General features: G+C 38.2%; 1 protein-coding gene across 1 annotated transcript in view; it reads right to left on the reverse strand.

Moving 5' to 3' along the window:
• micu2 (mitochondrial calcium uptake 2) overlaps positions 1–15,651 on the reverse strand; it is a 386,723-nt gene that overhangs the window by 57,349 nt on the left and 313,723 nt on the right. The window contains exon 8 of the mRNA XM_059646669.1: positions 14,130–14,186. Coding sequence (XP_059502652.1) covers positions 14,130–14,186 — 57 coding nt within the window. The remainder of the gene's footprint in view (positions 1–14,129; positions 14,187–15,651) is intronic.

The following is a 15,651-nucleotide window of genomic DNA, read 5'->3' on the forward strand; positions in this document are numbered from 1 at the left end:
GCTGTGATCCAAGCACCAATCCTTGTGGTAGCTCACGAGTCACTGCTTGCTAAGGGAGACAATGGCCTAGTAGTATTATTGTTGGACTGTTAATCCAGAGCCCCACGTAATGTTCTGGGGACCTGGGTTTGAATCCCGCCATGGCAGCTGGTGAAATTTGAATTCAAAAATATCTGGAATTAAGCGTATGATGATCACCATTAATCCATTGCCGGTTGTTGGAAAAACCCCATCTGGTTCACTTATGTCCTTTAGGGAAGGAAAGCTGCCATCTTTACTTGGTCTGGCCTACATGTGACTTTAGACCCACAGCAATGTGGTTGACTCTTAACTGTCCTCTGGGCAAATTGGGGTGGGCAATAAATGTTGGTTAAGCCAGCGATGCCCTCATCCCATGATTGAATAAAAAATTTGGCAGATTTCATGACTTCCCCTCATACTTTTGATTCCTACTCTTTGTTTCCAGTCTGCCAACCATCCATGTCAGTATACAACTCCCAATCACCTGCATTGTAATTTCACATGCTAATCTCTTATTGGGACCTTATTGAACATCTTCTGAAAGTTTAAGTATATCACATGCACTGCCTCTCTCTTATCAACTCTACTAGTTATATCCTTGAAAAGGTCCAGTAGATTTGTCAGGCGTGATTTCCCTTTTGTAAATCCATGATGACTCAGTCTGATCCTGTGCCTGTTTTCTAAGTGCTTTGGCAGAAACCTATGAAATTCTATCAGGACTAGATAGGATAACTGAAAGAGGATGTTTTCTATGTTTCTATCTCTTTCCAGATTATAGATGTCTGCTGTTTTCGTGAATTGGATGAAAAATTAAAACCATCACAAAACTCTAAATACTGCAAAAGGTGGCAAACTGGATGACTTTCGGAAGGGCCAATTCATAAACAAAAAAATTATGATTTTGAGGAAGGTTAATACTTTCAATTTGAGTCGTTGTGCAGTTTAGTTCTTCTGCAAAAATAAGCTGAAGTTGGTTTTAAAGAAATCTGGTAGAATACCTTTTGCTTAACTCCTCACAAATATCCACGAAGAGAACTGACAAGACTGCTAGTCACCAGTGAACAAATGCTTTTCATTTATAAAGGTAAGCAGCCCTTTTGTTCTTTATTGTCAACCTGAAACCAGGAGTTATTTTAAGCTTTAGGACTGGTTGAACGGAAGTTTTGTTTTGCTTTTAGCACTGAATTCAGCTTAATAGAGCCTTTTGTTATTATTTAGGTAAAATGCATAGCAGATTTCATAAAATTTCCCTTCATACTTTGCCACAGTTTTCTGTAAATTTCAGTTGAATTTGCTCATAAGTGCCTTTCTACTGTGCTGGCATGATATTTCTGTTCTGCACAGACAGGGCCTCCAAAGTGAGCCTGACAAATTATACTCTGTATTCATTCCATTGCAAAATGGAATGAAACTGCCAGCAATAACTTCACTTTTGACTCATACCAGCTGTCAGAAATAGGAGGTGTTCATTCTTTCTGTTTGGGAGGGATTTAAATTCTGTTTCCAAAACCAAAAGGACAGTGCTAATGCATTGTTTCACTCAGTCTGCCTCAATCATGCCAAGTACTAATGAACTTCTGCCTTAGTCTCTGCTGAAAAATGTAATTAATGTCTCATTCCTTACAAATTTATCTTAAATAAAATATGCAGAGAAGTCAAACTTCACAAAAATTGGAAGAAATATACAACTTCCTTACAGTTTATAGTATTCTGCAAGAAGCACATAATAAAGTGCATAGCTCTGTAATGCATCCAATAGTGAGAAACAGGTTAGTCTGAGCTCCAGGGATTACACTTAGGCAGCCTTGGAATGAAGTAGCTGTTGGAAAACTGCCATTGTATCATTGTAAAAATCATCAGCAAATAACATCCTGTTGAAGTTGGGGGCTGTGCTATTGTCTACTTTCAGAAACTGACATTTCATGCAAAAATATCATGAATATTGAAGCAAATATTCAAATTGCATACAAATTCTGTGTAAAGCAACAACTTTGCAAAAGCTTTGAATGTACTGAATAGGGGCTAAAATAATTTACAGAAACATCAGGAGAACCAGAGGGAACCAACAAAAATCAAAATAGCAATTGTTTTATAACTTTAAATTTTGGTGACAAAATGTAGAAATCTGTACTGCTTTTTCCTCAGCTCTTTTCTTCTTGTTTATACTTTGATGGCAATTCTAGCCAGATGTACAACAGTGCAGACTGCAATAGGTTACATGAAGGTGAAAGTGCAGGACAGCAGTTCAGGTTAAAGGAGTTTCCTCTGATCTGGCACTCCATACTTTCTATGCTGATCTGACTTGAATTACTTTAAAATATTTTATATTAGAAGTAATATGTCCCAACTAGCCTTTGCCTGTCAATGCACACCATCAATGACTTGGTCATTTATCCTTTTTGGGACCTTACTATGTCAGATATAGCTGTTACATTTGCAAACATAATCATAGTTACAACAGTTTAAAAGTATCTAATGGATTGTGAGATACTGAGTTCTGAGGGTGTGAAAAGCGATACAATAATAAAAACAAGATATTTCTTTCATAACAATAAAATGTGAGGCTGGATGAACACAGCAGGCCCAGCAGCATCTCAGGAGCACAAAAGCTGACGTTTTGGGCCTGGACCCTTCATCAGAGAGGGGGATGGGGTGAGGGTTCTGGAATAAATAGGGAGAGAGGGGGAGGTGGACCGAAGATGGAGAGAAAAGAAGATAGGTGGAGAGGAGAGTATAGGTGGGGAGGTAGGGAGGGGATAGGTCAGTCCAGGGAAGACGGACAGGTCAAGGAGGTGGGATGAGGTTAGTAGGTAGGAGATGGAGGTGCTTCCTCCCACCCCAAGCCGCACCTCCATCTCCTACCTACTAACCTCATCCCACCTCCTTGACCTGTCCGTCTTCCCTGGACTGACCTATCCCCTCCTTACCTCCCCACCTATCTTCTTTTCTCTCCATCTTCGGTCTGCCTCCCCCTCTCTCCCTATTTATTCCAGAACCCTCACCCCATCCCCCTCTCTGATGAAGGGTCCAGGCCCGAAACGTCAGATTTTGTGCTCCTGAGATGCTGCTGGGCCTGCTGTGTTCATCCAGCCTCATATTTTATTGTCTTGGATTCTCCAGCATCTGCAGTTCCCATTATTTCTTTCATAAGGTCCTTTGTAATGACAAGGAGAAGCTTTTACAATATGTTGAGAAATACTTTTTGATCTGTGTATATTCCCTGGAATTCCCTCCTTAATAGTACTGTGGGTCTTTCTACAGCACATGACTGCAGTGGTTGAAGACGACAGCTCACCACTGCCTTCTCAAGTGCATCTAGAGAGAGGCGATAAATGCCGGCCCAGCCAGCAAAGCCCATGTCCTGTGAGTAAATTTTAAAAAAGTCTGTTATAACCAAGATGGAAGGGGTGCACCGTCTTTCTCTAGTCCTGCTGCTCCATGAGTCCCAAAATCAATTTAATTATTTTATCCAATTTCAATGTGACCATTCATATACTTTCTCTATATTGGACTGCACCAAAACAGAATCACCAAGTTTAATTAAGAAACATGATTACCAATTTATCATAAAACAAATTTTACTCCACAAAAATGCTAAAGTTTGTAATTTGAAAATATAAATATTTACCTTTATATCACTAGAATATCAATTAACTTTTTCAGAGGCTTCTCATGCAAAATCAACTGAACCAGGGTTCCAGATACCACATTATACCCACAGGGAAAGGTTATTTTCCAGGAACTGGACAGCTGAGCTGGGAAGTTTCATTCTTTGAGCAAACTTTCCGTAACTACTCCAAAACAATATACAATGCAGAAAGTGGAGCCTGATATTCTAATTAAATGCAGGTGGACTCCAGCGAAAAAGCAGTTATCATAAGAAATGTGTCTACAAAAAAAGTATCATTTAAAAAAAGTTCTGACGTCTTTTACACACTCTCAGCTGCTTCTTCAATCACAATCCTTCCATGACGAGGTCAGAAAAGGGAATGTTCCATGACGATTTTAGTGGCCAATTCCACTCACAATTCTTTAGCTCATGAAGCATTCTGTGTCTGCACGCAGCAAGATCCGGACAACATTCAGGGTTGGACTGATAAGTGGCAAGCAACAGTGCACCTCAGACATGCCAGTCAATGGCCATTTCCAAGAAAAGAAAATCCAACCATTTACGCTTAAACATCACCACTGACTGCATCACCAATTCGCTGAGGGACACTGAATTAAAAACTTAACCGCACCTGCCATCTAACACTGTTGGTACAAGAGCAGGTCAAAGGCTGGCTATGCCAATTTCAAGTGAATCACCTCTTACCATCCCAAAGCATGTGATCATCTGTGAGGAACAAGTTAGATGTGTGGTGAAAGACACTGGCTTAGATGAGTGCAGCGCCAAAAAAAAAACTTAAGGACACTATCCAGTACAAAGCAGCTTGATTGTTTGGCACCCCAACCTTAAACCCTTTAAACATTCACTCCAACCATCACAAGAATGTTGTGGCTGCATTGTATACCATTCACAAAATGAAAACCATGTATACCCATGGGGAAGCAATGACCTAGTGGAATGATCACTGGATTGTTAATCCAGAGACTCAGGTAATATTCTGGGGACCCAGGTTCAAATCCTGCCATGGCTGATGGTGGAATTTGAATACAGTATCTGCAATTAAGAGTCTAATGATGACCATGAATCCATTGTCGATAGTCAGCAAATGCCCATTAATGTTATTAATATTAATATTCTTTAGGTTTATTAATATCCTTTTCGGAAGGAAAATAAGCCACAACCTGCATTACCTGTAAAAACATGTGCAACAGACAGTACAACCTGCAAGTTCCCCTCCAAACTACACATTACCCTGACTTGGAAATAAAGTTTCATTCCTTCATTGTTGCAAGGTTTGAATCCAGGAACTGCTTTCCTAACAATAAGTGGGAATACCTTCCTCACTCAGTGTGTTGGTTCATGGCTGTGGCTCACAACTAGCTTTCAAAAGGCAATTAGGGATGAGTAATAAATAACAAACTTATCAGTTATGCCCTAATCTCATGGAAAATTGAGAAAATATAGTATTTATATAGCATCTGTAATGAAATAAGACGACTGTGGCAGGAAACCGGAGTCCCCAGCCGAAATCCACACAGACATGGGGAGAAGGTACAGCCTCCACACAGTTACGCAAGGTTGGAATCAAACCTGTGTACTTGGTGCTGAGGCAGCAGTGCTAACCACCGAGTCACCCAGCTGCCCTACTTCTCAGGGTATTGCAGGAGGTTAAAGGAATAGTTAGGTTCAAGCTCAAGCATGAAGTTTCAAACAAAGATGAGAATTTTAAAACTGTGGCATTGCTAGATAAAGCACCAATTACGTCTGCACAGAGATAAATTAGATTAAGTCAGAGTTCTGTATGAGCTCAAGTTAATGGACGATGGGAGGTCAGGAGAGCATGAGAGTAATCAAGGCTAGAGGGACATCTACTAAAAAAAAATTACCTTTGATATAACGACCTGTAGGGAAAGGAAATGCACTTTATTGATTCACACCTGGGAGAGGAATTATTACCTACATTGGATAAAATCATGTGGTGTGAGAGATTCATATAGACCTTTGACTCCAATATGGTCTGGCAATCAGCACACAGACAATGCAATTTATAAAAAGCAAAAAATACGCCACCATCTCCATTGATTCCTATCTTTTTACATTAAGCCTCAATTTCACTTAAAACTGTCCACCTACCAGCAAGATATCCTGTTGTTTTCTAAATTAATTCAACAACTAACATCATTAGATTTTCCAAGTAATTTGTGAGCACATAACAAATTGGCATAAATAGAATGGTAAGGTTTGTTTCTTTCTCTAAACTTCCTAATTAATTTGAATTAGTACTGACATTGTAACAATCCAGCAAAGGTCTGGATGCAAAACATGTCGTCTGTATACAGTAGGAATCAGGTGATCCTTGGGGGATTTGCATTGTACCATCAGAATCCTGGAACTCCTCTCACAGGTCAACAGTGTAATCAAATCCATCAATTTACCATGACATGGTGAATTGCTAAAAAGGATTTGATGCTTGAGGCAGAGAAAAGAACAGACACCTCTCAACAGAGATGTTCTTCATGTATATCATTCGGACAGCCCAGTCATATCATGCTCAAAAGCAACTTAAATTTGTGATGCTGTCATATGTAATTTGTTACGTATTTAAACGGAATCTTTAGTGATGCTTTAAAGACTAAAATATAACGTTCATTAAACAACTGAATAGTCAGTATTTTTGCCTTTTACACCCAATCCTATGCTTGATAGGAAATAAACTGACCTAGCATTCAATAGGCATGGTTTAGATTTTGTTGCAAGCTGCTTTATTTGTTCACTTTGCTTACAGTTGTTCAGAGGCATTTTGTGGACTTATCAAGGGAAATTTCCACTAACTCAACGACTGTTCCATTGCCCTTTATCTTGGATCTATGGCATTTGAGAGCAGGAGGCTTGTCAGCCAATTAGTTCAAAATCTGCATGGAGGAATGCCGTCTGAAAAGCAGGAAGTAAAAATGTGAAAGCAGGAGAGGTAAATGAAGTTAAGACCATTGTTAAGGAACCAAACGAGGATTTGGGACATACATATATAATTAAGGTGCAGGTATAAAGGAGATAACTAAGAAAGTAATTGTTTAAGGTGAGAGGGGAAAGATATAAAAAGGGATGTAAGGGCATCACTTTCATGCAGAGGGTGGTGCCTTTATGGAAGGAGCTGTCAGAGGGAGTGGTGGACGCGGGTGTGATTACAACATTTAAAAAGCATCCGGATGAGTATATGAACAGGAAGGGTTTAGAGGGATCTGGGCCAAATACTGGCAAATGGGACAAGGTTTACATAGGCTACCTGGCTGGCATAGATGAGTTGGACTGAAGGGTCTGATTCCGTGCTTTATATCTCTATGAGTCTATGACTTTTAGATTCTGCATCATTGGCTGTGCATATGCAGAGAAAATTAATTTTTCAAGGGCACAGAGATTGCTCAGCAGTATTAGTAATGGACTTACTCTTGACTGCACTCTAAGTTTTCCATTTGCTTTTGGTGTGAGACTACTGTATAATTACCCTAAATTTCTACCAATATAGTGTGTTCTGTACTGTCAACTGACAAAGACTGCAACAGCAAAGTTACTGGGGGAGAAGGGTATCAGTAACAGCAAAGATTTCTACATTTAATTGCACATGTTTGGTTGCCACTAGCAATTTTACCTGGCAAAAATGGCAAGCACCAACGGCCTCACTGCCATGTGCACAACACAACCTAAGCCTATTTGCTAGAATACAGTCAAATGTTGCAATCCGCAAAATAATAATAACTCCGAATGAGTTAGAGCTTTGAACAGCCAATTTGAAACCTTCTCTTATTTGCAAAGTGGTGCCGAGATGATTCAAGGATTGGAGTTATTCATGTGCTTGAATATGAGCGAGATCAGAATTATAATTACATTTTTAGAGGGAATTTCATATCTATTGAAAACCCTTTTGAAATTCAGCTAAATTGACTTCTTTTACAGCCTAGCTTTTCACCCCTAACTTAGCAATATGCTTTGAACATAATCAATAGACTAGACATATTTTAGTTTAAAGTCAATGAATTCCACAAGTACTCTCATGACAGCAAAATAGGCCCATTTGCTTTATCCCACTGAAAACTCAAGATAAAAGACGGCAGTCTTTTCATAAAACTTATTACTAATGGTTATTTAGCTTTCAGCATCAACAGTAACAAGTCCCATTAGACCTTTCTTTGTTCTATGCTTTCTTGCACATGTGACATGTGAAACATTGCATTTTACGTAGCTAGCATTCCTGGCTGCTTTTCTTTACCACAGCTCAGTGGTCGCTAGTAGGATGACCCATAATGCCAAAGCCTATCTTGACCTCTAAAACTGCATTCAGTGCATTTCAAATATTTGTGTTAACAAAGAGAATCACCAGCCCAGAAAATGAACCGGCTTGTTATCCCAAGATGCTTCAATATCATTATAAATTAGAGCTTGTCAGATGCCAAAGATAACTTTAAATTTGAAGTTCACTATGGCTGGTTTCAGATGAATGAGATTTCAGTGTAGAAGGCTTTCAATTGTTTCTATATAAACTAAAAGATAAATTTTCAGCTGGAGTAGCATGATGACAAAGGAATTCTTGAAATACTGAAGTAATGTTTAAAAATAAAACCAAAACATATTTTTCTGCAAGTCCACAAATGTACAAAAGAATTGCAAATCATTAAATTTGCAAGCTAACTTTTTTTGCAAAATTTCCATTCTGAACAAACATATCCAGATAAATTAGAATGTTTCTGTGAAATCACCTTAAAAGCAGTTCAGTACATGCAAAACTATTAAAAAAAATCTGACAGATTCATATAATTACTAAGACTGACTCCATTCTGTTGAGTGACAGCATTTGACAGTCTGTTATCATAGTCTTTGGAAATAGTTTAGAAGGCTGGATACCTCATTCTTAATTTAAGGGATGAGCACACCCTAATTATAATCAATAATAAATTTCAATTATGAATAGGAATGAGAGATGCCTTGATTTAATTATTAGTTCAGCAAAGCATCTGATATCAGAGTTTGCAGGCAGAAAGAAAATGCAAAAAGATTAAGGGGAAATACTGCATGATTTACTATAATTTTAATATTCTATTCATATTATTACAAAAAGGAACATTTTTAACTACTGGAAATCCCTGGGAAAACTAAATGCTTTTATTTACTATAATGTGAATGTGGGAAGTTGAGAAAATACATTGGCCCCAAATTTGCATCAGCAACACTCATTGTCTTGGCCTTGTGTTGCCTCTAAAATGTGCCAATGGTGTGTAAACATTTGGTGCTACATCTAACACCAACTTGGTGAGGACATTGGTGATGCATGGGGTGTGGCTGCCAGAAATCTGCAGGGTACGTTTCCTGTGGTGCCAATCAGTGTACAACATTGAATTGATGCCAGTCATGTTATGATAAAGGGCGATGGTACAGCTATGACTTTCAGCAGCAGGTTATTTGCTGATTGATTTTTAATGGGTTTTGTTGTGATTCAAGAGGTATTGGGTGGTAACAGAATTGTTTAGTTTCTTTTAAACTCTGCAGGGGTGGTATGTGCTGAGGAACTTAGTCCTGGAAGAGTATGGATAAATGGGTGTTTTTCTGGTTCGTGATCAGTGACTAGTGATGTGCCTCAGGTGTTGGGAACATAATTGTTTACAATTTACATAGATGATTTGGAGTTGGGAATCACGTGCAGTGTGTCAAAGTTTGCAGATGACTCTAAGATGAGTGGTGGAACAAAGTGTGCAAAGGATTGTGAAAGTTTGCAGAAGAATATAAATAGCTTAAGTGAGTGGGCAAAAGTCTGTCACATGGAGTACAATTTTGATACATTTGAAGTTGTCTATTTTGGTAGGAATAACAGTAAAAAAAACTATTATTTGAATGTTAAATAATTACAACATACTGCTGTGCAGAGGGATCTGAATTGCAGAAAACTGGGTTGCAGATACAACAGGTAATTAAGAAGGCAAAGTGAATTTTGTCCTTCATTGCTAGATGGATCGAGTTTAAAAGCAAGGAGGTTATATTACAGCTGTATAGGGTGTACAGGCCCCACCTGGAGTACTACGTGCAGTTTTGGTCTCCTTACTTGAGAAAGATTGTACTGGCACTGGAGGGGGTCCAGAGGGGATTCATTAGGATGATTCCGGAGTTGAGGGGATTAGCTTATGAGGACAGACTGTGTAGACTTTATATTCATTGGAATTTAGGAAAATGAGGGGGATCTTATAGAAGGAAATAGATAAGATAAAAGCAAGGAGGATGTTTCCACTGACAGGTGAAACTAAAACAAGAAGGCACAACCTCAAAATTAGGGGAGGCAGATTTAGGACTGAACTGAGGAGGAACTTCCTCACACAAAGAGTTGTGAATCTGTGGAATTCCCTGTCCAGTGAAGTAGTTGAGGCTTTTTCATTGAATGTTTTTAAAGCTAAGACAGATAAATTTTTGAACAGTAAAGGAGTTCAAGGTAGAGGGTGGGTAAGTGGAGCTGAGGCCACGAACAGATCAATCATTACCTTATTGAATGACGGAGCGGGCTTGAAGGGCCAGATGGCCTACTTGTGCTCCTGGTTCTTATGTTCTTGCTTTTTATTCTCACAATCCCCTTGCTCCCACCCTTTGTTTCATTTACTTGCATTCCCTCTTGGCCTATGGTATGACAGAAATGAGCAGAGGTGAAACAGACAGGAAGTCATTATGCCCAGAAGATTCAGCGAACAGTTTTCCTACCCTGGTGAGGAATAGTATGTCAGATCACATGAGATAGGAGCAGAATGAGACAATGCATCTTGTTGATCCTACTTGATCATTCAATGAGATCACGGCTAATCTTGGATTTCAACACCAATCTCCTGCCTGATCTCCATATCTCTTCATTTGTTGACAGATCAAAATCTGTTCATTTTATTCTTAAATATTGTAAACAATAGAGCATCTACATTCCTTTGGGATGGAGATCCTCAAAAATTCTCAATCTTTTGAGTTTAGAAATTTCCCTCATTGGAATCATAAATGATTAACTCCTTATCCTGAGATTGTGCCTCCATGTTTTAGATTTCGCAGGCAGTTGAAGTAACCTGTCAATATCTACTCTGTCAAGCCCCTATACAATCTTTTGTGTTTCAATGAGATCATCTCTGATTCTTCTAAAACGTGGAGAACACAGATCCAATTTAGTCAGTCTATCATCATCGGACAACCCTCACATCCCATGAACAAACCAATCTAGTGAACCTTTGCAACTAAGAGAAGTATATCCTTTCTTAAATATGGAGTCCAAAATTGCATGGTGCACTGTAGGTGTAGTTTGGTGTATAACTGTAGCAGAACACCTTTATTCCAATACTCTAATCCACTTATAATAAACATCATTTTCCTTCCTAATTCCTTGTGTATCTGCTTACTAACTTTGAGTTACTTGTATGAATATCTTCCTTTTTCTAAACATCAAGATTTTCAAAAAGAATGCCTTTGAAAAATCTATTCTGTTCTTTCCATTCTTGCAACTAAAGTGAATAACTGTACATTTCCCCACAATATATTCGTTCTGCTATATTGCTATCAATCCATTTAATCTGTCTAATTCTTTTTACAGCTTCTCTGTGTTTTCCTCACAATGTACGTTTCCACCTAATTTTGTGTGATCAGCAAATGTGGTTACATTATATCTTTTGCTTTGCCTAAGTCATAAATGGTTCAGAACAAACAATGATCTTTGGAGCTGCCCACTAGTCACAGTGTTCTGCTTCATTAAGGCAGCCTTCAATGAAAATGGCCAATTGCATCCTGTACAGCAGGTTGAGGACAACATTGCCAATGACTGTGGGTATGGACGTTCAAATGTCTCGCTCTTGCAGGTTGGAACGGGTTATAATTGCAACATCTTTCAGTTTGTTAGCCACTGCTGCATGAGGAAGGTACTGAGAACTTATATTGTAAGAAAGCCAACTATTTGTTATTCTATCTTATCACAGAGAAGCAAGTGAAGCAAGCATGTCTTTTCAAGAATTATAGGTTTCCTCATATGGAAGGTTCCATTGATTGCACACTTACGGTTATGTGGGTGCCTCTTGATAGCTCCGAAATGTGTTGCAAAGGGAAGGGATTCTGCTTCTCAAATGTGTAGCTAATGTGTATTCATGTGTGGCATATCACAAAAGTTGCCGAATGGTATCCTGACAGCAGTCACAATGCCCTCATTCTGCAGCAGTCCTCCGTAAATCCATATCTGAGCCATGATGTCAAACCAGAGGGCGAAGACCGAAAAACAAGGGCTATTCCCTGAGCACAGGGTTTATGACGCTAATGTGATGTGAAAAGCATACACAAATAAAAATGGCTCTGCTACATTAAACATGATTGAGTAGACCAGCAAAGGGCTTAAACAACTCTGGAGCACTCAGGAGTATTTGGCAGAGTGTGTGTCAAAATTCATGGTCTGCTGTATGTTGCACAAACTCGCCACTATAAAGACATAGCCCATCTCATCAGCTACATAGTGACCAATATTCTTTCTTTTGGGGGTGGGTTGCAGAGGAGGACAAATAATTGAGTTGGAAAGGAAGGAGCAATCAGCACATACTGGACTCTTTGCGACCAACTCATTGATGGTCATACTGCTGAATAAAAGCCCAATTCCTCATCCATACAGTCCCACATCTTACCTTTCCTTTTGTTACTGACCATCACGGCATCTCGTTTGCCACAATAATAAAAGCAAACTCATTACAAAACAAATATTCCAAAGCAATTGATAAATCAAACACTGCAATGTTGCATACATCATTAACTAATCACTTCTGTGCATTCCTTTGGTGTGTCTTCCACGTATCTGGCTCATAATTAAATAAATTAGCACTGCATAGAAACAAGCTAATAAATTACATAAAACCAAAATTTTAACATTTTATTAGAATCCTTACAGGTCATCAATCTCAGGAAATGTCCTCAACTGGCAGAACATTCTTAAAATATGTACTTTTAACTGTATGAAAATAAGAAATAGAAACATGAGTAGGTCATTCAGCCCTTCAAGGCACACTCTGCCATTCAACAAGATCCTGTTTGATTTCTTCAATGCCATTATCCTGCATTAATACATAGAAATCTATCGATCTCAGTCATGAACATATCCGAGGACTGAGCCTTGACAGTTCCCTGGGGCACAGAATTCCAGAGATTCGCCACCCACTGAGTGAAGAAACTCCTCTTTGTCTCAGTTCTAAATTGTCATTCCACTTATTTTGAGATCACAACCAGGGGAAAAATCCTTCTGCATCCACCCTGTAACTCGCTGTAAGAATTTGTATGTTTGAGTGAGATTAGCGTTCATTCATCCCAAAGTGCCTTTGTCAAATTTTTGTCCCCAGAAATTTGAAACTAAATGTTCAAATATTTTCTAGCTGCTTTTGGAGTCTCAACTTTTCAAGATTTTCTCTTGCAAGCAAGAGCTACTTAGGCAATGCCTTATGGCTCTCCTGAAAGAATGTGAGTCTTGAAATCACATATACAATACAGCTATGAGTACAAGGTATAAAAATTATAGTTTTTTTTTACAAATATCTACATCACTTCTGCTATGAATCAAATTTGTAATGACTGAAGTTAACTTAAAGGTTTTACACTTCATTTTCCTTTTTGCTAAAAGAGATGGTTTAAAAATTTACAATAATCACAGCTTTATCGATGCATATTTATTTTAGATCAGTCAGCTACAATAACCCTGGCATTTCTTATTATGTAAGCATTTCTCACCCTTCATTCAGCAAAGTGTGAACCAAGTTTTTGTTTAATCATTAAGGTTTGGGTTGATTCAGCAGAACACAAAGTCCAGAAATGAATCATTATTTTCAGTGTGATTTGTCATTCAAATACTATCAATTTTGAATTAAAATGCCACTCCATGAAGGTGCCAATTTCTGAGTAGTCACAACAATAACTAATCTACTAGTTAACATAAATAACTTGTTCATCATGAGGGGTGATCTCATTTTTAATATTTCATTTGATTTCTATCAAATTCTCTTTATTTGTCTAAAACAAAACTTTGAAAGAGTCCAATTAAATATCGTCAAGGCAAATGAAAGTGTGTTAACCAGGAGATTTAAAACAGTCATAAACCAATTAACATTTCCAAACCTTCCCTACAACGTATTAGCCTTTTCGTAATGGCACTGGAAAAATGCATTTTCAAAAGGGACTTATCTCCTTTCCTTACTATCATCTATACAGAATCTCCCTGCTGTATCATAACTTGAGCTAATTGCAAGTGAAATGACCAAGCAACAGACTAGATCCTTTATCTATCAAAGAAACAGGAATTGTGAAGAATGATGATATCCAAATGTTATGCAAACAAAAGCCAGAAATGTTTACACTGCATTTTCTCAAATAAATTATCTTTGTGGAAGGCTCAACCATTGTATTAGATTAAAAAAAATAGTTATTCTGAGTTTGGATTTTGGAGAAAATAAGTTGAAGGAAGGAGATGACTTACCGGCGTAGAATGTGCTCCAAGCTTGACCTCTTTCTTTTGGCGAATGATACTCTGCAGCTGAAATCAGATTACAGTCCTCAATATTTTAAAATGTCACTTTTTTCCAAAATTGTTCAACAATTTAAACTGCACACGCAGGCTATATTCACAAGCAGATTAAAAGTTACTGCCAATTTAGTAATCAGACGTACGTTAAGGCTCATAGAGGGCTACCATTTACATATTCATATGAGGGAAATAGAATGGAATCTGTGTCAACAGTACTGCTGAAGGTATCATCAAAGTGCATTGCTTTTACATTATTGTAGTATTCTGTTCAAATTTTTCTGAGGAGACAGTTCTGTTTTTGAAGATGTACACTGCTTGATTAAGAATATTACAATCAGATTAGCAAAGGGTAATATGGATAATAAAACCATATACAATTTTTATTCAGGTCTCTTTGAAGTTCACAAAATATTTGCACTTGAATATTATTCCAAAAGAATGGAGTCTGGCAAACTGTCAATAGAGATTCCCCTTCTACTTCTAACTGCCACTGAATCCTTAAAGGAAACGCTGAACATTTGAAACGAAATAAAAGAATTTTATGGAAATTTAAGTAAAAGCTATTACACATAAAGAAGAAATTTTGTATACGTTGATGAATGATACACCTAAAGTAAATACTTAGGCCTTGACATTAACACTGACATTATGGATAGAAAGTCGCAGGGAAGGGAATGAAGTTAATTTGTCACATCTACAATAAGTCACGTCTAATCTATCGAGGTGCACCCTTTGTCCTTTTTTTAAAAAGCGAGAGTGGATTTTGTGTTCAGTATTGTCCTGCAGTGGGGAGGTGGGGAAAATCATTAACATTTTTCAAATCAAGCTCCTAATGGGCAATTGGGAGCATGATTTAAAATTCACTGCTGATGCACAGGTTTTATCAGAGGTTTCTCAGGGCTTTGGAAAAACAGCAAGGAAAAGGAGGTGGGAGCTGCCAGCCTAACAAGTAAGTGGCTTCTACCAGTGACAACAGTTGTGTATTCCCTAGAAGCTCAAGAATATTGTAAACCTCTCCCCAGTTTATCCTATCTACCTCCATGTGGTGCAGTGTCTTCTCTTTTATCACCCCATCAATCCCTCGGGGTCACCCTGCAGTAACCTTCTAGCAATTGGTCATATGCTGCCCGGCAAATGGATCCAATAAATGATAAATACCTCTTTTCCACCACACACCAAATTCAGCTGTGCAAAAAGTGAATAGAGGCAAGCAGTTTCTCGGTAATTTCACAAGTGGGTGGAGGACATTGTAAATTCAAGAAGTATTAGCTCAGGGCACTGGGTTATTTGGTCACTTGGTTTAATACACGGTAAGAGTTGGAGGAAATCAATTAACAAAAATGGTGAAATTAGAAAGACACTATTATTTTGTAACAAAAACAGAAATTGTTGTTTTGAGTTCAGTGACCCTTCTTGAGAACTGGACACAATATTAACTCTGTGTATGGGAAGAACTGCAGATGCTGGAGTCAGA

The sequence above is a fragment of the Stegostoma tigrinum genome, chromosome 6 (genome assembly GCF_030684315.1).
Source record: "Stegostoma tigrinum isolate sSteTig4 chromosome 6, sSteTig4.hap1, whole genome shotgun sequence".
NCBI lineage: Eukaryota > Metazoa > Chordata > Chondrichthyes > Orectolobiformes > Stegostomatidae > Stegostoma > Stegostoma tigrinum.